The 20,973-nt window shown below is 44.9% G+C and overlaps 2 protein-coding genes across 7 annotated transcripts in view; one reads left to right on the top strand and one right to left on the bottom strand.

Moving 5' to 3' along the window:
- Positions 1–778: 778 nt before the first annotated feature.
- Positions 779–15,433, bottom strand: SMIM19 (small integral membrane protein 19). Of its 4 annotated transcripts, none has more exons than XM_086380471.1 (4): positions 15,309–15,433; positions 10,830–10,967; positions 9,202–9,326; positions 779–2,662 (listed from the first exon to the last, which is right to left on the bottom strand). In XM_086380471.1, the coding sequence occupies exons 2-4, from the start codon at positions 10,961–10,963 to the stop codon at positions 2,598–2,600; spliced, it is 324 nt and encodes a 107-aa protein (XP_086236597.1). In that variant the 5' UTR covers positions 10,964–10,967; positions 15,309–15,433; the 3' UTR covers positions 779–2,597. The 4 variants fall into 4 exon arrangements, with proteins under 4 accessions (XP_086236597.1, XP_086236600.1, XP_086236598.1 ...); XM_086380474.1 differs by lacking the exon at positions 15,309–15,433 and adding an exon at positions 14,928–15,185; XM_086380472.1 differs by lacking the exon at positions 15,309–15,433 and adding an exon at positions 15,049–15,185.
- Positions 15,331–20,973, top strand: part of SLC20A2 (solute carrier family 20 member 2) — a 118,866-nt gene continuing 113,223 nt past the window's right edge. For 2 of the 3 annotated variants that reach the window (XM_086380465.1, XM_086380469.1), the window contains exon 1: positions 15,331–15,470. The gene's annotated coding sequence lies outside the window, so the exon portion shown is untranslated. Of the gene's footprint in view, positions 15,471–17,838; positions 20,083–20,973 lie in introns of those variants that run through there. The other variant, XM_086380463.1, reaches the window with a different exon arrangement.

Here is a 20,973-nt window from a genome sequence, read left to right as displayed (position 1 = left end):
CGCAGGGCATCCCCCCTTCCCTGCTCAGCTGTGGAAGCAGAAAGGGAACTTCAAAGCGGCCTCTCCGTTGATCCTGCTGGTAGGGGGTGTGACTCCCATCATCAGGCTTTACAGAAAAATGAGGAGGAATCTTCTTCTCTCACTCGCCAGAGTCCAATGTTCACCATCTAGCGGATGCAAATAAAAAACCATCTGATACTGTCTACAGTACAGCTCAGTCACTCAGTCGTGTCCTATGCGACCCCATGGACTGCAGCACGCCAGGCTTCTCTGTCCATCACCAACTCCTGCAGCTTGCTCAAACTCACACCCATCAAGTTGGCGATGCCATCACCATCTCATCCTCTGTTGTCCCCTTCTCCTGCTCTCAATCTTTCCCAGCATCAGGGTTTTTTCTAATGAGTCGGTTCTTCACATCAGGTGGCCAAAGTATTGGGGCTTCAGCTTCAGCATCAGTCCTTCCAATGAATACTCAGGACTGATCTACTTTAGGATGGACTGGTTAGATCTCCTTGCAGTCCAAGGGACTCTCAAGAGTCTTCTCCAACACCACAGTTCAAAAGCATCAATTTGTTGGCACTCAGCTTTCTTCACAGTCCAACTCTCACATCCATACATGACCACAGGAAAAACCATAGCTTTGACTAGATGTACCTTTGTCAGCAAGGTAATGTCTCTGCTTTTTAATATGCTGTCTAGATTGGTCATAGCTTTTCTTCCAAGGAGCAAACACCTTTTAATTTCATGGCTAGTGGATACAAATAAAAAGCCATCACCATCAGTTTTGTTGTGATTTTTATTTACTTAGGTACACATTTTGTTCAAATCAGCTGAGATAGCCAGTTTTCATAATTTGTCCAGGTTTGTGCTTCACATCAGTGACAGCATATGAACCACTCCCACTCCTGATTACATAAGAGCAAAGTTTAAGAGACTGTTCTCTCGCTGCTCTGCTTGTCCCAGGCCATAATTACCACTATTTACAATCCTTCAGTCTATGTATTCATTCTGGGTACAGGTGGGGAATTCAAACTCATCTGTGGGTTAAGAAAGAATTATTCCATTTGATCAACAATCCACCTTATAAAAGATATACATTTTTGAGTGACATAAATTTTAAAATAAGTGCAATTTTCTTGAAATTATTTCATTTGGCCTAAACTTTTTCATTTAAAATTCATATTCTTGGGACTTCCCTGGTGGTGCAGTGGTTAAGACTTTGCCTTCCAATCCAAGGGGGGCAGGTCTGATCCCTGTTTAGGGAGCTAAGATCTCACATGTCTCTTGGCCAAAAAACCAAAACACAAAAAAAAGAAACAGAATTATAACAAATCCAATAAAGGCTTTTAAAATGGTCCACCTCAAAAAAAAAAAATCTTTAAAAAAACCCATAAAATTTATATTTTTTACTCCATAATTGTAAAGGAAAAGGCAATAACATTTAAAATATTAACTAACTTTTAAAATTGCATTTTGATTCAAAAACAAATTCTTAATTTTTTAATATTAATTGGCTGCTCTGGGTGTTAGTTGCAGCATTTAAGATCTTTAGCTGTGGCACGTGGGATCCAGTTGCCTGACGGGGGCTTGAACCCCAGGCTCCCTGCACTGGCAGCATGGATCCTTAGCCACTGGACCACCAGGGAAGTCCTGAAAACAAATTCTTGAACAGTTATATGGACAGTTAAACGTAGCTGCTATTACCTCCAACCAGTTTTTCTTTAAATAAATATGAAAAACTGGGCAAAAACATTTCAGTGTTTTCAGCATGAAGTTTTCAGCATAAAAATGGTACAAGGTATGAGTCTACCGGAAAGCTTATTATGGTTTAAAAAAAAAAAAAAGCCCAAGAAGCTAGATAGTGAAACATTTATAGTCATAAGATCCCAAAGCAAGTAGCTAGCACCTGTCAGAGGTGCCCATGTATTCAGCAGCACAGCCCTGGCATGGCTGGAAGAAGACTCTTCTGGTGGAAGGAACTCGTGGGAACACAATGAAGGGGAATGAACTCCAGTCCCAGGCAAGTTCCACAACTAGCAGGGGGGTGTGTGTCCGGATTTCACGGTGCAGAAAAGACAGTTTCCTGTGCGACTCCTGAAGAAGCAAAGATGGCTAATTCAACCAGAGGTGACAACAGCCACAGGAACACACGTTAGTTAGTCCCTTATCCATTACGACATTTATCCCCCGACAATCGAAGAGGAAGTTCTTTCAATGATTTGATTTTTACTTTTTAATTTTGCGAAAACGTTCAAAAGCGGCCTAGGCTCCAAACTCTTGCGCTTTTGCTCCTGACTGCATCCTGAAGGAGGGAAGGTCTTCACGAGGTAAGACTGCCACCTCTGCTGACCGTCTACCTCCCCAGACTCTCTGTGTTCAGGCCTTTGGAGGCATTTTTAATTTGTGGAACAAATGATTTGGAGATAAAATTTTAAAAAGTGAAACCAAACACACCAAAAGATTGGGGGGAAAGTCACAAACAGAATGATTTTATGGAGACAGAACTTAAAAGAAAACCCAAAACGCTGGTCATGATTTAGTAGCAGGAGATCGCACTCTTGAACAACAAGCATTTATGCTGCTGATTTTCTGAGATTTCATTCCAGCGAGAGCTGCACACTGTCCGCTTGGCTCTGTGGCTGCTGATAGTCATACTTCCTGGCTATTAGGAAATAAACAAAAGAAAAAAACAAGAAAAAAGGAGATACAATTAATAAAGTCTCAAAATCATTATGAACTCACATCATTAAATTACAGTCATGATTCTCAGTAAAGAATTAGCTTGAAAGTGAAAGTGAAGTTGCTCAGTCGTGTCTGACTCTTTGCGACCCCATGGACTGCAGCCTACCAGGCTCCTCCGTACATGGGATTTTCCTGGCAAGAGTGCTGGAGTGGATTGCCATTTCCTTCTCCAGGGGATCTTCCCGACCCAGGAATCGAACATGGGTCTCCCGCATTGCAGGCAGACGCTTTACCGTCTAAGCCACCAGGGAAGCCCCAAAAGAATTATCTTAGAATTAAACAATTTTTTTCACTAGAGGAAATTTATGATACTTTGTGATTCTCTAATTTCTCATCAGTGCTGATATCCATTTTCAAATGTTTATTACTATTGTTTTGTACACTGGCTTATTCAGAACACTAAAACACAGAGTGAGTGCATGCTTAGCCATTTCAGTTGTGTCCAATTCTTTGTGACCCTATGGACCGTGTAGCCCGCCAGGCTCCTCTGTCCATGGGATTCCCCAAGCAAGAATACTGGAGTGGGTTGCCATGCCCTCCTCTAGGGGATCTTCCTGATCCAGGGATCAAACCTGCATCTCCCATGTCTCCTGCATTGGCAGGCTGGTTCTTTACTACTGGCACCATCTGGGAAGCCCAAAATATAGGGTAAACACCAATAAAGCTACTAAACTCAAAGTAACATTTTGTAATGTCCTTCTTTGTTATCCTCCATCTCCACCTCAAGATAAATGATTAATAATGCTTTTGCCACACCATAAGGAATTTGACTATATATTAAATGACAAGCCTAAGACATTTACTGAACATTGTCATTAATGTAAACGAGAAGAAAAAACAGACTTGCAATTCTGTACCGTTTTTGTTTTTCTGAGAAATAATTATTGAAGGTCTTAACCTGAAAACTAGAGAGTGGAGGGCTGCCAGGGTCCAGCCCCGGGGGATCCAGGGAATTCGAAGCGGGGACGGCGTCGGCGAGGATCAGGAAACAACTGCTTAATTAAACTTTAATTAAGGATATAAAGAGTAATAGAATGAGGATAGCTTAGTAGGAAAATTCAGTGAAGAAAAGAGGCTGAAATAAGGATAGCTCAGTGAGGAAATTCAGTGGACAAAAGAGGCTGAATAATTCAGCCAGAAGGTGAGAGAAAGAACGACATGGGGAGACCAAGTTTCGGTGAACAAGGCCCGCACTTTATTTTCCAAAGTAGTTTTTATACCTTAAGTTACGCATAGAGGATAATGGGGAAGGGGTAGAGTCATGCAGCAAGCCAGGCTTTCTTCCTGCAAACTTATCATATGCAAAAGCTTAGGTGATTTGCATCATCTTCTGGCCTGGAGGCCTGTTAACATTTTAAGACCCTTTCTTCAGAAAACTTCTTTTTCTCTAAAGGTGATTGGTCAGGAGCCACCCTCCAAAAGCATTAGATAAAGCTGCATTCCTACAGAGCAAAGGTGTGGTGGGCTATAACAAGAAAAAGAATTAACTCAAGGGTCCCAGGTTACAAACATTAAAGCTACTACTTACACCAATTATAGTAATCAATACACTGCCAGGGACACAGCAGGTAAGGGATATGGAGACTTAGCAGCAAACACTGGCCCAACAAGTGAAAAACCCTTCACCAATACAATTTCTAATCAATCTTTTAACTGCTCAAAGGAATCTGTATTTAGACAGTTTAGAACATCTCATGCCTCTCACAGTTGGGAGGCTCTGAACAATCACATGTGGCCGGAAAAACCTATTCAGGCAGGCTAGAGGATTTCCAAAGGAGTTTGTAGGTTAAACACTGTCACACCCAGGAATTATTAACTGGAGCTGTAAGCTAACTCTTTTTTTCAGAGAGAGGTAGTGGGGGACAGCCCCCCGTAAAGTCAGAGGCGTAGGTGAAAGCACCAAGGTGAAAGCACTGGTTTTGGGGGTAGATGGGGGACTCCTGAGGCTCGATCCTGCCTTTGTGTATGCCGAGCCTCCTTCCTCATGACCTTTGTCATGGGCGGAGTTCCTCACGCTGGCTACCGGCAGTGATAGAATTCCAGTTGAGCTATTCCAGATCCTGAAAGATGATGCTGTGGAAAGTGCTGCACTTAATATGCAATATGCACTCAATATGCAATATGCCGGTTCCGGCAGAGGGCCAAAGTCTTGTGAATGGTTTAGCTTTGAAGCTTTCAGTCTCTTTGTTAAGTTTTTACCAGCAAAGGAAGAAATACTATTTGTTTATATACTCAGGGTGGATCCAGACTTTTGTGGCCTAAAACTTATACAATTTGGGGGTTCCTCTTTAAGGAATCTGCCTGCAATGCAGGAGACCTCAGTTTGATTCCTGAGTCAGGAAGATTCCCTGGAGAAGAGAGAGGCTACCCACTCCAGTATTCTTGGGCTTCCCTGGTGCCTCAGTTGGTAAAGAATCTGCCTGCAATGAGGAAGACCTGGGTTCGATCCCTGGGTTGGGAAGATCCCCTGGAGAAGGGAATAGCTACCCACTTCAGTATTCTGACATGGAGAATTCCTTGGACTGTATAGTCCATGGGATCACAGAGTCATACATGACTGAGCAACTTTCACGTTCACTCTTTAAGGAAAGAGAAGAGAATCTGGAAGGAAGAGAATTTTTTCTGCTTCTTTCTTGAACCTACAGACTAAATCAGGATTAGATATGTCATCAACACTAGGAATGATGCAATGTGATGGGACTCATTAAATGTGCAAATACTCACTATTTATAAGAACAACAGCTTCGACTCCACATCCTAATCTCCATAATCAGTGAATATGTTACCTTCTAGGGCGGAAGGGGCTTGAAAGCCGTGATGAAGGATGTTGAGAGGGGGGATTATGTAATCACCTGGATTATTTGGCCCAACCTGATCCCAGGGGCCCTGAAAATCAGAGAGCCTCTACTGGCTGAGTTCAGAGACAGAGGGGGCTATAAAAATGCAAGAATGATCAGAAAGACACAGTGCCACTGGCTTTGAAGACGGGTGAATGAGGCCACAAACCAAGCAATGCGGTAGCTTCTAGAAGCTGGAAAAGGCAAAGAAACACACCCTCACAGCCTCCAGAAAGAAACAAAACTCTGCTGACACCATGATTTTAGCCTAGTGAAACGGCTGTGGGACTTTTAACCTATAATTGTAAGATTTGTGCTGTGTCAGCCACTGAATTTGTGGTAATAGAGCAGCAACAGAAAACTAACACACCTTACAAATACAGGCATTTGGACAAATTTCATTTTTATGCCATTTTCATTAAAGAAGAAAAAGAACGGTACACTGGGTTTAAACTTGTATATGCTATGCTAATGGATTTTTTTTTTTTGATGCCAACTAACTTCTGGGAGTTTCTTGTTTGTTTTTGTATTTTGGCTGCGCTGCGCGGCATTGCAGATCTTAAGATTCCCCAACCAGGGATCGAATTCTGGCTTCTGCAGTGAAAGCACCAAATCCTAATTGCTAGGCCACCAGGGCACTCCCACTAACCTCTGTTTTGAGCAGGCATCAAGGAAAACCTAATCCTTTAACTTCCCATACAGAGCTTCTCGCTCTCTGTGTTTTTGTTTTTAATACTTAGGTTTTCTTGGGGATTTTTTTTTTGAGGTAAAATACAAAAGCACTGAAATTTGCATTTTCACCATTTTTAAGTGGTTCGGGGACAGAAGCTCCGTTTACATTGCTGTGCTGCCAGCAGCAGCGCCCGTCGGCCCACCACCCCGCGCTGACCTCTCTCCTCCGCACACAGAAGCTCCCTGTCCCCTCCTCCTCCAGCTCCTGGTGAGGACTCCACTCTGTCCCTGGGAATTTGCTTCAGATAAGTGAAATCACACACTATTTGTTATTGTGTGAGTGGCTTCCTTCACTCCTGATAAGAGTAATTATGGAGCATAACGTCTTCGAGGTTCATGCCTGTTGTGGCACCCGTCAGAATTTCCTTCCCTTTAAAGGTTGAATGAACCCTGTGCACGCACAGACCGCAGGCTGTGGACCATTCAGGAGCCAAGGACACTTGGGTTGTTTCCATCTTCTGGCTACTATGAATAATGCTGCTCTGTTAAATTCAGGTTTACTTCTTATTCTGAGCTAGTAACACATGAATATGACACAAAATGCGAAAGGGATCCAAAGAGGAAACACCGCAAGTGCATCTTCCTCCCACCTGATCAGCCCTGCAGCCCCATTCCACAGAGGAACTGCTGTCTATAGTTCTCAGGGTGAAATTTATGCTGAAGAATTTTTAGAAGTTCTACTTGTGTTAGAAAAATTATATATATATATATATATGTTTTTTTCTACTTTTCACCTGAAATTCCAGTCTCCTGAGAGATACACTAGGAATATCTTGCTGACCATTCTTCCTTGCTTCTTTTTATACCCATTAGCATGCACGCATTCACATTAAAGATTTTACTGCAGACATCTTTCTTTTAAAAATACTGTCTTTTCTCCTTGAGTTCCACAGCATCCCCATCAAGGTAATGAATGCTAATAATCTCATGTGTATCTTTTCAAGCTTTCCTCCAGGCTTGCATAATTATACAGAACATTTTTACAAACAATCCTATCAAAAAATGGGCAGAAGACTTAAACAGACATTTCTCCAAAAAAGACATAACATAGGGCCAAGAAGTAAATGAAAGGATGCTCAACGTCACTAACTATTAGAGAAAGGCAAAACCAAACTACAAGGATCAGAATGGCCAGCATCAAAAAGTCTACAAATAATAATGTGGAGAAAACAGAACCCTCCTACAGTCTAAACTGGTACAACCATTATGGAGAACAGGATGGACACTCCTTAAAAACTAAAGCTATCCAATCCTGCAACCCCACTCCTGGACATATACCCAGAGAAAACTGGATATATGAAAAGGTCCGTGCACCCTAATGTCCACAGGTGCATTATTTATAACAGCCAAGCCAAGTTCACTATTATAATAGCCAAGACAATGAAGGCAATCTGAACGTCCATATAAGCAAAGTCAGAGAAGGAAATATCATTGATACTGCTTATATGCGACATCTCAAAAAACAAAAAAGATATAAATGAACTTTTTTACAAAACAGAAATAGACCCACAGACATAAAGGAGTTGGGGAGAGATGAACTGGGAGGTTGGGATTAACATACACACACAACTGAATATAAAATGATGACCAACAACGACTTACTAAACAGCACAAGGAACTATACTCAATATTTCGTGGTGTTCTCTAGGGAAAAACAAATCTGAAAAAGGATATATATATATATATATAAATGTATAGCTGAATCACTGGGCTATATACATGTAAACACAGGTATAACACAACATTGTAACTCAACTACATGTCGATAAGAAAAACGATATACAACATTTTTACTACACATACATGTTGTAGTCGCTCAGTGTTAAAGGAGTGGCACCCTAGCATATATACAATTACCTCTTGCCCTTCCTCATTTAATGACACACCATGGAAGCCACACCTCATTTTCTTTAATGGTGGCATCAGAGGTTGTGGCTTGGATGCAACATTCACCCTGGCTCTGTGCCCTTTAACCTTTGTTTCTTCTCCACCACCTACACACTCAGTGTTGGGATTCACAGGATATGTTAATAACCTCTGGCCTGGAAGCTGTTCCTATACGCATATAATGTGGCTGCGGTACGCGGTCATTTAATTGAAACTGAAGTGACTGCAAACTCTGTAAACACAAAACTCAAACCCAAACTAAAAGTAGCTTCAACTCAAAACCTCCCCTTAGCCGGATCCTCAAAGTGCTCGTGGCCACCTCAGCACCACTGCATGTGCGGCAAGTCAGAGGAGGACCAGACAGAAATCTCATCAACTAGCAAAACATCTAATTTTTGCTGAATTTTCAAAAACATGATCACATGAACAGCTTGGTAGGGCTCCTTTCGGGGGGACGGCTCCACATGGGGGAAGGGTCCTGAAGCACTAACTTCATGCAAACCAGGTGCTATGCTTCTATTATCAGCTATTTTTTTAAATTAAAAAAAATTTTTTTTCACTGAAGTATAGTTGATTTAAAATGTTGTGCTAGTTCCTGGAGTATAGCAAAGTGATACACATATATATACATATTCTTTTCCATTAAGGTTTGTTACAGGATATTGAATATAGTTCCCTGTGCCACCATCATTTATTTCTGATAACCTTTGAAAACTACACACAAATTTTTTAAAAAAGTAGGTATTAAACATGCTTATGTATGTAATAAGGCTTCCTAGGTGGTGCAGTGGTAAACAATCTGCTTGCCAAGCAGGAGACGAAGGTTCGATCCCTAGGTCAGAAAGATCCCCTTGGAGAAGAAATGGCAACCCACTCCAGTATTCTTGTCCAGGAAACCTCATGGACAGAGGAGCCTGGTGGGCTACAGTCTGTGGGGCTGCAAAGAGTCAGACAGGACTGAGTGACTGAACAACATATATGCAATTAGGCAGAGTATACTTACAAATGGAGTACATTTCTAGCTGCTGTCTTAAACGAATTTTGCTTATTGTGTCATAAAAGTTGGGCTCTGACAGAGTTTCTGCTGGAGGTGGCAAACTGAATATCCTCATAATTTTCCTTTTATTCCTAAAACACAAAAACGATGCAGAGAAGAGATTTGTATTCTCAGCTATAGGACTGTAACACTCTCGTGACCGTAGTAACCAGAAGCTGCATTAAAAGGACGCAAGTGGCCACGAGTCCCTCTTCAGTTCTGTCCCCGTGAGATGCTGCCTTGGCTCAAGTATTCTCTCTTTCACTAAAAGTAAGAAGTTGCACATGTATAGTCACAGAGTTACAAGAAAGGAAAAGCAGTGACTGAATACACCCACTTCATACGACATGTCTCTCCTCATCTCCACAAAAAATGCCCTATTGTTTAGAAAAATGCACAGACAAAAAAAGTACGATTCTTTTCCTCCCTGTCATGTCATGCAAATAAAGCTAATTTACTGGGGGTAGTGAATAAACAGAATGTGAGCAGACCTTAATTCTGGGAAACAATGAATAAAACTATTTCTTAAATAGAGTAGCATGGCCTTAGTGGGGTCATCTAGTTAAAATGAACAACAGCCTGTCTATGCTTTTAAAACAGTGGGGTGGGGAGGAGGCGGCAGCTCTCTTTAGGGGACCGCTGTCGCCTGCCAGTGGCCCTGGGGTGATCCGTGGGGGCTCTTCTCGCCCCTCCCCCGAGCCTGGAGTCCAGGAGGCCAGCGGCTCAGGGTTCACGGGGCTGTGAAGGGCGAGCCTGCATGTCCCACGGGCAGGGTGAATCTGAACTATTTCCCAGGCCAGGCAGCAATTATTCTTGGATGACTAATTATCCCGGACTGTCTAAAGCCTCTGACCTTGGTACAGGACGTCACAAAGCATGTGGCTATGAGCAGAAGCAACTCAATCCAACTACTGCTTTCTTCCTCTTCAAAGCAACACCTCCCTCCCTTTTTGTTCACTGTTCTTAAAGGAGCCAGGGAGTGTGGAAAAGGACAGTTAAACTGTGCGACAGTCAGCAGGAAGTATTTGTGGAGGATTTACACTAATGCGCCACTTCAGGGACACAAAGGTTAAATAAAAGCCCCTGTTCTCGGGGGACTGAGTGTTTGCGGGATGGACAGACAAGAAATCGAACCATATAACGTCATTCACTAAGTTCTGGGACACAGTCATGCGTAAGAAACAGAAGGGAAAGCTTGAAATGTGCGAGGACAGAAGTGCTGAACATGTAGGAGTTGGTGTTTGTGCATTTCAGGGACGTGGGCCAAAAATATGTGCTCGTCCGAGGGTGACAGTGAACTGGCTGAGTGATAACTCTGAGCTATATCAGAAGTGATAGAATGGGAGTACAGAGCAGCTGGCCTGGGAGCCGAGAGCTGCACTCACAGCCCGGCTCTCAGAGCAGCTGGGTTTTGCAAGCCAAGTCCTGGTGTCTGGTATTTGAGGGCAGGGCCGAGGAGAGAGAGCTTTCATAGTAGGAACCAAAATGCTGGTGAAATCGTTTTTGTGCATTAAATTTAGATCAAACCAACCAACCTGCAAAACTTGCAAATGCTCAGGATCTTCTCATCAACCCTGAGAACCTCAAGCCTTTACCTCTTGGCATACATGAAGAGCCCGAAGCTGACGAGTATCACCACCAGGTACACGTTGGTGGCTTCATTCCAGGCCTCGTGGACGCTGTAGTCCATGGCCCCGTCGTCCCCCATCACTCCGTAGCCCCCAGGCATGGGCCTGTAAGACAATAAAGGGGGCAGGTGACAGTGTGAAGGCCGGACAAAGGCGGGCGAACAGAGGGCCCGCAGGCCGGCGGCAGCCCCTGGTCTCCCTGTGGCCCAGGAGCCAAAACTGGTTTTACATTTCCAATGGATACATTTTAAACAGTTGAGAGTACTACCAGTATCTTCCATTTTGGCCTCACAGCCCTCAAAGCCTCAAATATATACAATCTGGCCTGTTAAGATTTACAAAACAGAAAACAGACTCACAGACTTAGAAAACAAACTTATGGTTACCAAAGGGGAAAGGGGAGGTGATGGGGAGGGATAAATTAGGAGTTTGGGATCGATACATATGCACCACTTATATATCAAATAATCAACAAAGATCTACTGTGTAGCACTGGGAACTCTAATCAACATTGTAATAAACTATATCGGAAAACAATCTGAAAAACAATGGCTATATGTACACATATAACTGAGTCACTTTGCTGCATACCTGACACTAACACAATATTGTAAACCACCAATCATACCTCAATATATTAATTAATAAAATAAAAAATTAAGTTAAAAAAAGGCAAGAAAAAGTTGACCAACCCTGATCTAGATCACTAAGGCACAGAACGCATTTCCCCTTATTTCTGACTTTGAAACATCACAGATCCTACGTAAAAGTTCAAACTTGGAGATTAAAAAAATATTTCTAAAAGGATATGGGTTGAAATATCACTGCACATTTTCCAACCTGTAACTATTACCCAGGCAAATGCACCTGAATACTTATGACACAGGCCCACACAACTGGCTGGGTTGCTAAGAGAACAGCACACGTTGGACTCGTGACAGTGGCTTTGATGAGATGCGCTGGCCAGGACCATGCTCTTCCACAGGCCCCGACGCACCTGGAAAGTGAAAATGCCTGCAGCTTTATCTATGCAGCCTTGGCCTCCTGGCCAAATGTGGTTGAAAGAAGCTATAAAAAGTCCCTTTTTGCTATTTACACAGCTGTGACTTCTATTCAAGGAAGTGCATTCTTTGGACATTCCCACAGAAAAATAAGAGTGGTAACAGCAAGTGTATCAAGCAGCAAGGGAAAGACTCCTGGTTTCTCACTTGCCGTTGGGAAGTTCATTGAATTGTTCCTTAAAGAGAAAGTTCTTCCCTTGTGTTAAATCTCAACTAAGTAAGTATAAATGATTCAATATGTGGAAGAAATTCAGAAGTGTTGTTTTAGACACTCTATCAAAAGGAGAAAAACTGAACAAATGACAGGTGATAACTTACTGTAGTTTCTAATGATAGTCATTTTCTAATACCAAGAAAAAGGGTATGTGGAATGTCTAAGAAATCATTTTGCAATTTTTTCTAGACATCCTAAAATAGTGAAAGCATTGTAGAAATTCCTCCACTGAAATATCTGTCCTATGAGCCTCCAAAATGTTTCTTAATGTAGATTTGTCTCAGTTAATAAGTGCACATTAAGGGCAGAGTCTGTTTTCTTTCTTACAGTTTGCTTCTGCATAAAATGAAATTTCCCCAGGGTCTGCCCCCAGGTCAGCTGGCATTTTGGTCCCTTTCTTACACCTGCAATCTCTATCAGAGGGCTGGGGACAGACTGTACTCATTTACAATAAAGTGAGTATCACTGAATGGCCATTTAACTTAAATTTTAGACACTGAGAGCAAGAGTAATGTCTCTGAAACACCTATGTGTGTCTGATGAAAATACAGATTGGTCTTAGGAAAATTAGAGACTAATAAAAACAGAATTTAAATGATAAAATTTTATAGCTGCAAGATCTAAACATTACTAAATCATTAAACATACACAGTTACTAGCTACTGAAGACTGGCGATGGATTTTTTTTTTTAGAGAGTGGGAGGTGCAGGGGGATTTGACGTTACTCAGTTTCGATTCTTATGCCTTAAAACTGAACTCCAGAGTTTCTCTGAACGTAACATTATTCATGGTAAGTAATCAACCTACCTTAAAAGGGGAAACTTTTGGAAGATCAGAGACTATAACTGTCTTTATGGGCAAGGAATCTAGAATTTTTTTCTAGATTTTTGTTGGTGCCAAAATGTAAAATAACAATGACTGTTGTGGCTGTAAGAGATGACTTTAGGGCTTCTCTGATGGATCAATGGTAAAGAATCTGCCTGCCAAAGCAGGGGACATGGGTTTGATCCCTGGTCGGGGAGGATCGCACATACCTCAGAGAAATTAAACCCTTGAGCCGGTACTTTAGAGCCCAGGAAACACAACTGCTGAGCCCATTTGCTGCAGCTACTGACGCCCTTGTGCTCTAGAGAAGCCCCCACAATGAGAGGCCCGTGCACTTCCACGACAGAGTACCCGCCCCCCGCCCCTGCTCGCCACAGCTAAAGAAGAGACTGTGCAACAACGAAGACCCAGTACAGCCCAAATAAATAAAATTATTAAAAAAAAAGAGAGAGAGAGCTGACTTTAGGTGTCTGATTTGAGAAGCTGTGGAAGGCCTGGCATTACCATGCCGTCCCTGAGTGGGGTAGGTTTTCAGGATTGGGAGTTAACAAGAAATTAGAGAAGGAACAAGGAACATACATATCTATGGCTACTGAGACATCTTGTAGGTGCCCTTTCTCTGACACAACTGTGAGTGGGTCTCCTACCTGTGTTCTAACACCTGACTGTTCTGAGCCAGGTTAATCTCTTGCTTCAGCATTTCACTAAATTCTGTTCCTGAACCCCTCAATAAATGGTGTGTTCCTACAGAGCTGTCTTCCTCCTGCTACAAATATGCCAGTCTCTCGTTATATTTGGAGAAGGAGTCTAAAGGACTGCTGACCACAAATGGTGAAATTTTACCAAGAGTTATACAACTTGATTGGTATGCAATGACACTATGCAGTAACACTACTGTTCCGGGGACACGCACTTGAGTTATTTTTAGTAGTGTAGTTGTGAAAGATTTGCACCAGGGGTAGGCCTGTCCTGCCCATTCCTCCATCATGACCAATTACATGACTGTGTATGCCTGTCCAAAGTCACCATGCAGACGATGGCTCCCTTGTGGCCTGAACTATGACCAGCCCCCTCCCAGCTCCCCACAGGCTAACCAAGTGTACACACACAACCTCCCTCCTGAGGACAAAATGCCCAGGGGCATTACAATGGTTCCTTTCTGGCAAATTAACGGATATTTCAGCAAGCTCACCGTGTGCTTGGATTGTCATGCAGGGCTTTTCTGAGAAAACGGAACCTTTCCCACATATTTTTCCTGTAAATCAATGCTTGAACTATTTCAGCAAGGAGTTGCTGAAATAAGTATCCAGAACTTAAATGAGAACTTAAGTATCCAGAGATAAAGTTGGTAAAACATGAACAACTAGGGATAGATTTCAGTTTGACAAACTTCTACGTAGAGAACTAAACCTCTTCTTGGGATCAAGTGACTGTATCATAAACTATATATATATATATATATATATATATATATTTTTTTTTTTTTTTTCCCCCTCCTGTTTGGGGTTCCGGATACTACCTCTGGTGGTGGTGGTTTGGTCGCTAAGTCGTGTCTGCCCTTTGCGAAACTATGGACTGTAGCCCACCAGCCTCCTCTGTCCATGGATTTCTCCAGACAAGAAGATTGGAGTTGGGTGGCCATGCCCTCCTCCAGGGGCATCTTCAATTGAAGATCCCCTGTCATCACGTCTTAAATGTTACCAATTTCCCCTCTCACTTAAGAGCTTTGTTATTTTGAAACGAATCCAGATGAGAATCACTTAAACAGTTCCACGAGTTCCTCACACAGCACAATCCACCACCACCACTGACTGGATTTTTTTTCTCTCCGTGCTCCGAAGCGCTCAAGGTTTGGGGCTCCCGAAGCGGAAGGGGACAACGTCACGGGCCAACCCGCGGGCCGATGAAGGGCAGTGGGCATTTGAGGGTGCCCGTGCCGGGCAGCCCAGAGACTCGGTGACTCACCACCCGCGTGCTGGGCGCACTCGAGCTCCCACTTGGCAGGAGCCCCGGGGGTGACGGCGGCGGTGAGGGTGAGGGTTACACAACTCGCCCGGAGACACCCCCAGGCGGGGGAGTCACGTACTTGCGCGCTCCCGGCCCGACCCAGATGCTCGAGGCGCGCTCTTCCCGGAAAGCAGAGCGGGGGGCGGTGAAGCCCCGTACCGGGGCGGGCAGCGCGCGGCCCCACCCGCCAGCCCCGGCCTTCCAGCCCGCGTCTCTGGGGCGCGGAGCCGGCGGCTCGCTCCGGGCCTGGGGGCGGCGCGGCGCGGCGGGGCGGGGCGGGGCGGGGCGCGCGGCGGGGCGGGGCGGGGCGCGCGGGGCGCGGGGCGCGGGGCCACTCACGCGGCTCGCTCCGCCGGCGGCGCGCGGCCGGGCTGTTCCGCGGGGGCTCTTTGCGCCGCGCCGGCGGCCGGACGCGCGGACCCGGTTCCCGCGCGGACCGGACAGCGTCTGCTTCGTCACTTCCTGCCTGCCCAGCGGCTTCCGGAGGGAACGAGCAGCCAGGTCTTTCCCCCTCACCCACCCCGCCCCGCCCCGCTTCCCTCTCAGGGCGCGACCCGGGGAGACGCGGCGACGGCCCCGGGGCCGCCCGCGGGCGCGTGAGTGCGGCCCGGCTCCCCTCCCCGGCCCCGCGGCGCCGGCCCCTCCCCGCGGCCCCCGGGGCTCGGTGGCCCGCGTCCGGCCGCCCCGGCCTGGAGTCCACCTGCGCCCGGCCGCGGTGCGCCCGAGCGCGCGCGGCGAAGGGACGGGGGCTCCCGGGAGCCGTGGCGCCAGCCCGGCTGCGGGGAGGGCGTGTGCCTTGGCCGCCCCCGCCCCGGGTCGAGATTCAGCTTGGAAACGCGAAGATTTCCCGCCCCCCCCCAGTTCGTGATGTGGGCATAGGGTTACTTTTCGTATTGACTTAGGAAAGCACGTGCTCTCCAAACTGGCTTTTGCACTTTCCCTGTCATCGTCAGTGATTCCCTGTCATCGTAAATGATGCGTGGCCGAAGCGACTGAAATGTTTTAAAAGCCGGATGCGCCCAGGATGATGTAGTCATGTCAGTTTAAGTGGCTTTGGGGTATAATTTTGTGTGTGTGTAAGGACTTGCAAAAAAAATTCCGGCAAGAGACATGTAATGAATTTATGTAGGATTTCAGCGTCAGTATTGAAGTAATCAGATTTCAGTGGTTGGCGCAGCCTCGCAAGTAAATGGCCCCTTATCCACGAGGTTGAGGTCTTAACTGTTCATTTTGAGCGAGTTCTCTAGGATCAGCTGACTGCTGATTATAATTCACACTAGACGACGTAGAGGTTGTGTCCTTAGTTGATAGGCAGAGATTAGAGCTAACATTTAACATTCTACCCCGTAGCAAGTTTTCTCTGCTTCTTTTCGGATCATTCTGTTCAAATTAAACTCAGGTCTGTCTAGATGAATAGCATTGCTTGGTGCATAACATAATAGCTTTATTTCTAGTAGTAACACGTATTAGCTTATATACATTATGTATATATAATCGTGCTCTACAACTGTTTAGTATGATTCCAAAGTTGGAAAATTAGAACAGTAATACTGGGCAATGTTGAGTAGTGATTGTTTGCCAGACTTGTTTCAAATCATCTACACGCTTTATCTCATTTAATCTTTGGGATAACTTTTTGCATAAACATAGGTTACTCTTAAATACTTGAGTACACGAGTTGGATTTGAATGTGTCCAAATGGTGAATATGTACATTAATTGTTTCTGTTTCTGTTTCTGTAAAACAAGGGTGTTGGCAATATAAAATGACTGAGTAAAATGTGTTTTTCAAGTTGGAAGATGGCTTTTCAATTGCGTGGAATTGCAATTAGTCCCTTTATTGGAGTATTCAGTAGTTTCCAAAGCCCTGTGTCTCTTTTTAATCAAAGTTCCCATTACATGTCATTGTCACTCAATCAACAGGCTGTGCTTGGACATTCAGAAAAAGTAAATGTTGGAAAGCCTTAATTGCCCCTGGTGAAAGGTCTCCTCTTACCCTGTTTAGTCTCCTAGTGACATTCCTAATTAGGGGTTAACAAATGACATACAGGAAGGGTGATTTTCCGGTACCAAACCGAGGGAATAAAAAACAGTGGGTTGGCTGTTACTTTGTTGATGAGTCTAACATTCATGGGTACATGAAGGTTAAGAATGTTCTGTAACCTATGTTGTAGGGGTTCTAACCTCATTTTTAAGTTTGCCTCTGAATGTCTTAAACATATTCGAGTCCAGTACTTTGTGCATTAAGAAATTTTTGACTGGATTTAATTGAGTAGTTTGGACATCCTTAATCAAGTTTATTCTGGGTCTTCGCTGGCGGTCTAGTGGTTAAGACTGTACTTCCAGTGCAGGGGGCGTGGTTTCCATCGCTGAGCGGGCAAGTTGCACAGGGCAACCAAAAAAAAAAAAAGAAAAGATTATTCTGTTTCCAGGGGCGATGGTGGGATCCAGCAGTGTGCATCTTATGAGAGCAGAAGCTGTTGAAAGGCCTGCAGAGGATGAGGGAAGCGCTCAGAAACGTGTCTCATTTGTGATGAGAGCGTGTTGGACTTGACCCATCTTTGTATAGTGGTCCGCCATCAGTAAGGGATTGAGAACGCTTTTGCCAGTCGATATTTATAAGAGGTTCCTTTACCCGAAGGCATCCTCTTCCGGGAGGAGATGAGTGGAGGTTTGTCATCAGTGGAAGGCTGTAGAAGACAAAGATGCAAGTGTTAATCCTTCCGCCCATCGTGACTAACTGATTCCTGCCACCACATGCATCTCCAGGCTCTTCCCTGGGAGATATTTGACGTCTGTGGGCAGACCCTAGTGGAAGAGGGAAGGAAGGGAAAGGGTGGGAGGAGCCAGAGCACAGGGCTTTATGAACGGGCTTTCATTTGGGCCTCCATAGACTCTGAAAACCTTTCCAATAATACTGACTGTGTGTGTCTGTAAACCTCTTATATGTTATTTGTGTTCAGAAATAATAGAGAATGTCTCTTTAATGTGCTTCATAAACAGTGGAGCATATTGAGAGTACAGAACAGGAAAAGTTGTTAACTTCTGTGTGTTTGCCATTGTTGGAAGCCGGAGCGACTGTAACGCCAGCCTTGGCTCCTGTCTGTGAGGCATTGAAGCGGTGTTGTGTTCCATCCGAGAGAACACCCCTTCTTCCTTCCTTCAGAACTCAGCTGTCAGGGGGAGTGAGTACCCTTTTAGGTCCTGCGGCGCTGGGGCCTTTTCTAGGTCCTTCATGGCCGTATCTCAGCCTGTGGAAGGTGTGCAGTGAATGTTTGTGGGATGACCAGGTATGCTGGAATCCGATATCTGTGCCCGCCTCTTGTGGAAGTTCCACTCGCCTCCAGGGGCAGGGAGGGCCACTGCAGGCTCGCCCTCTCCAGGGTCCCAGCTCACAAGGAGCCTTTGGCATTCAATCTTTTATGGCTTTATATTGTTACAGCAGGAGTGTTTTCCTGTGTTTTGTTTCCCCACCCGAAATACAGGCTGGTCGAGGGCAGGGAATACATGTTTGTACAGGTCTGTGTTTGAGAACTTCCTTGTTCATCCGGTATAACAATCTATACCGAGTAGATTCATTTTTACCTCTTGAGCGACTAGTAGGTGCCATGGGGAGCGTCAGAAATACTCAAGATATGGTCCCAGGCCTCAAGTGAGTAGTATCTTATTTGGGCAAACATTGTGTACATATGTGGAACGGTATAAGAATTTGGAGTTACATAAAGCAAATAATCGGAGAAGGCAATGGCACCCCACTCCAGTATTCTTGCCTGGAAAATCTCATGGATGGAGGTGCAGTCCATGGGGTCCCTAAGAGTCAGACACGGCTGAGCGACTTCCCTTTCACTTTTCACTTTCATGCATTGGAGAAGGAAATGGCAACCCACTCCAGTGCTCTTGCCTGGAGAATCCCAGGGACGGGGGAGCCTGGTGGGCTGCCATCTATGGGGTCACACGGAGTTGGACACGACTGAAGCGACTTAGTAGCAGCAGCAAAGCAAATAATAACAGCTACTATCGATGGAGTGCTTAGACTGTGCTTTTGCATCTAGATTTATTTGACTCTCAATCCTGTTATCCCGTTATAGCCCCACCTTTTACATGGAGAAACTGAGGCACAGAGAGATTCAGCCACGTGCCTGAGATCACAATGCAAGCAGTAAGCTAGGGAGATGGGATGTGAACCCCAGGCAGCCTGGCTCTGGAGTCAGTGTGAATTCTCCCCAGAGCTTTGCTTTATCAAAGATAGAAGAGAGAGCTAGAACTTGACCCTAGTTTCTCAGCTGTACAGACTCTTTTACAATTTCAAAGTAGCACTCACAGTGGCTGTGACTCTCAGCTGCAGAAGCAGTGCCAGATTTTCCAGGCAGAAGAGGTTGATAATGAAATGGTTGAGGGGACTCTATATTTTGATATGACTGAAAGCACCAAGAAGAGAAACCGAATTTTGCGTTTCAAAGCTGAGAGAGCAGTAGGACTCTTTCGTGGCAGACTCTTGTTGAATTCTAGGACAGTGATTCACAAGGACAAAGAGCCGTGACTGTTAAGGATACTAGTTCAGTGTCTGCTCATGTGAAATAAAACAGTACTGAATGAACTTGTTACTACCGTTCTTTTAAAAAACACTTTTAAACCCCTAGTGAATGTAACTTACCAGGATGGGCATGTCACGGAAGGCTTCTGGTGCCCACCTGTCCGGTTGCCTGGTCCTTATGTGAAATCTTGACCCACTTCTTCAGCTTGTCTTGGACAATCGAGCACTCTTGGGGCCCGGAGGCCTCTTCCAACCAAGTCGTATTTCTCTGGTGAAAAAAAAAGTAAAACAGCACTGCTGCTTTGGTGTGAGACCTGGAGGGAGGTCACTCGGAAGCCACGTGGACTCGGATGAGGGCCCGCAAACAGAACCCAGCAAGATGAAGGAAAACGGTATTCTTCGAAAGCCCAGTTTTGTGTCCCTTTAGTTGGGAGACGACAGTGTTATTTTGTGGGTGTTGGGCACCGACAGAGTCCACTGAACCCACATGACCCCGCCGATAGGGAGCACCGCCATTGGCCCTGGAATCCGAGGAGGAGGTGCCCTGGAGCAGGCCTGGGCCTGGTTAGCAGCTCTGCAGGTACGTGTTCTGGGGGACACATCGCTTCTGCTGGGGGATCGGGGGACAGCCTGTAATTTCAATAAGAAACGACACGGTGCTGCTCTCCTTTTAACATCAGCTCGTATTCTGGGATGGCCTGTCAGCGAAGGAGCTGATGGCTGTGAGTGTTCCCCGCAGTTGTGCTCTATTTAAGTATCCAAGGCTACAGCTGGGGCTAAAAGAATCTACATGGAAGTGTTTTTATCCAACTGGCACGTTAGCCTCAATCTTAGTTTCGGCTTCTTCTCTGAATGGGGGATTTTTAGAGAAAGAGACGATGATGCAGTGATTCATTTGTCTTAAACCTGTCAAGCTGGGGTAATGGTGTCCCTCTTGCCCAGTTTTATGACTCTGAGGGTGGTAGAGTGGCACCCTGACCAATACGGCAGTGGTTTAAGCATGAGTGTAGACAGAACGACCCAGGGCTCCTTATACAGTGACAGTCACAGATGCCTCCACCTAATCAAGAAATTAGAGCTCTTTAGAGCCACAGCTGGAGGGGCAGCTGTATTTTAAGTTCTCCTCAGGTGATCCTGGTACCCATCATTGGAAGAACAAGCCCTGTATTTTATAGATGAGAGAATCAGGGCAAAGTTAAATGGCTTGCCTACAGCTGGCTCAGTGGTTTCAAGATTTTATCACCAGATAGTGTGCAATTTCAGAGTTTTACGGCTGGAAGAAATTTTCCAGGGCATCAATTCTGTAACTCACTTTATGGCTGCATATAAATCACACTTGTTCATACCATTTCCAAGTCAGATATGAACACAGAGAAATAATGTTTTCTCAAAGCCCGTCTTCTGTCCTCGCCAAGGTAAAGATCAAAATGTCAGTCACCAAAATTTCCTTATAATTTTAATGGATACTTTT

The sequence above is a fragment of the Bos grunniens genome, chromosome 27 (assembly GCF_055505025.1).
Source record: "Bos grunniens cultivar Pamir isolate PY7600 chromosome 27, Bosgru_T2T1.0, whole genome shotgun sequence".
NCBI classification, from domain to species: domain Eukaryota; kingdom Metazoa; phylum Chordata; class Mammalia; order Artiodactyla; family Bovidae; genus Bos; species Bos grunniens.
This window is presented reverse-complemented; position numbering and strand designations above follow the sequence as displayed.

What these genes read in the sequence shown, in the direction of transcription:
- SMIM19 (XM_086380471.1), bottom strand. Translation starts at nt 10,963, where the DNA reads ATGCCTGGGGGCTACGGAGTGATGGGGGACGACGGGGCCATGGACTAC. An exon ending in CTCTTCATGTATGCCAAGAG is followed by an intron (nt 9,327 to 10,829) that starts GTAAAGGCTTGA and finishes TTTGTGTTTTAG; the next exon opens with GAATAAAAGGAAAATTATGA. An exon ending in GCTAGAAATGTACTCCATTT is followed by an intron (nt 2,663 to 9,201) that starts GTAAGTATACTC and finishes ATTTCCTAATAG; the next exon opens with CCAGGAAGTATGACTATCAG.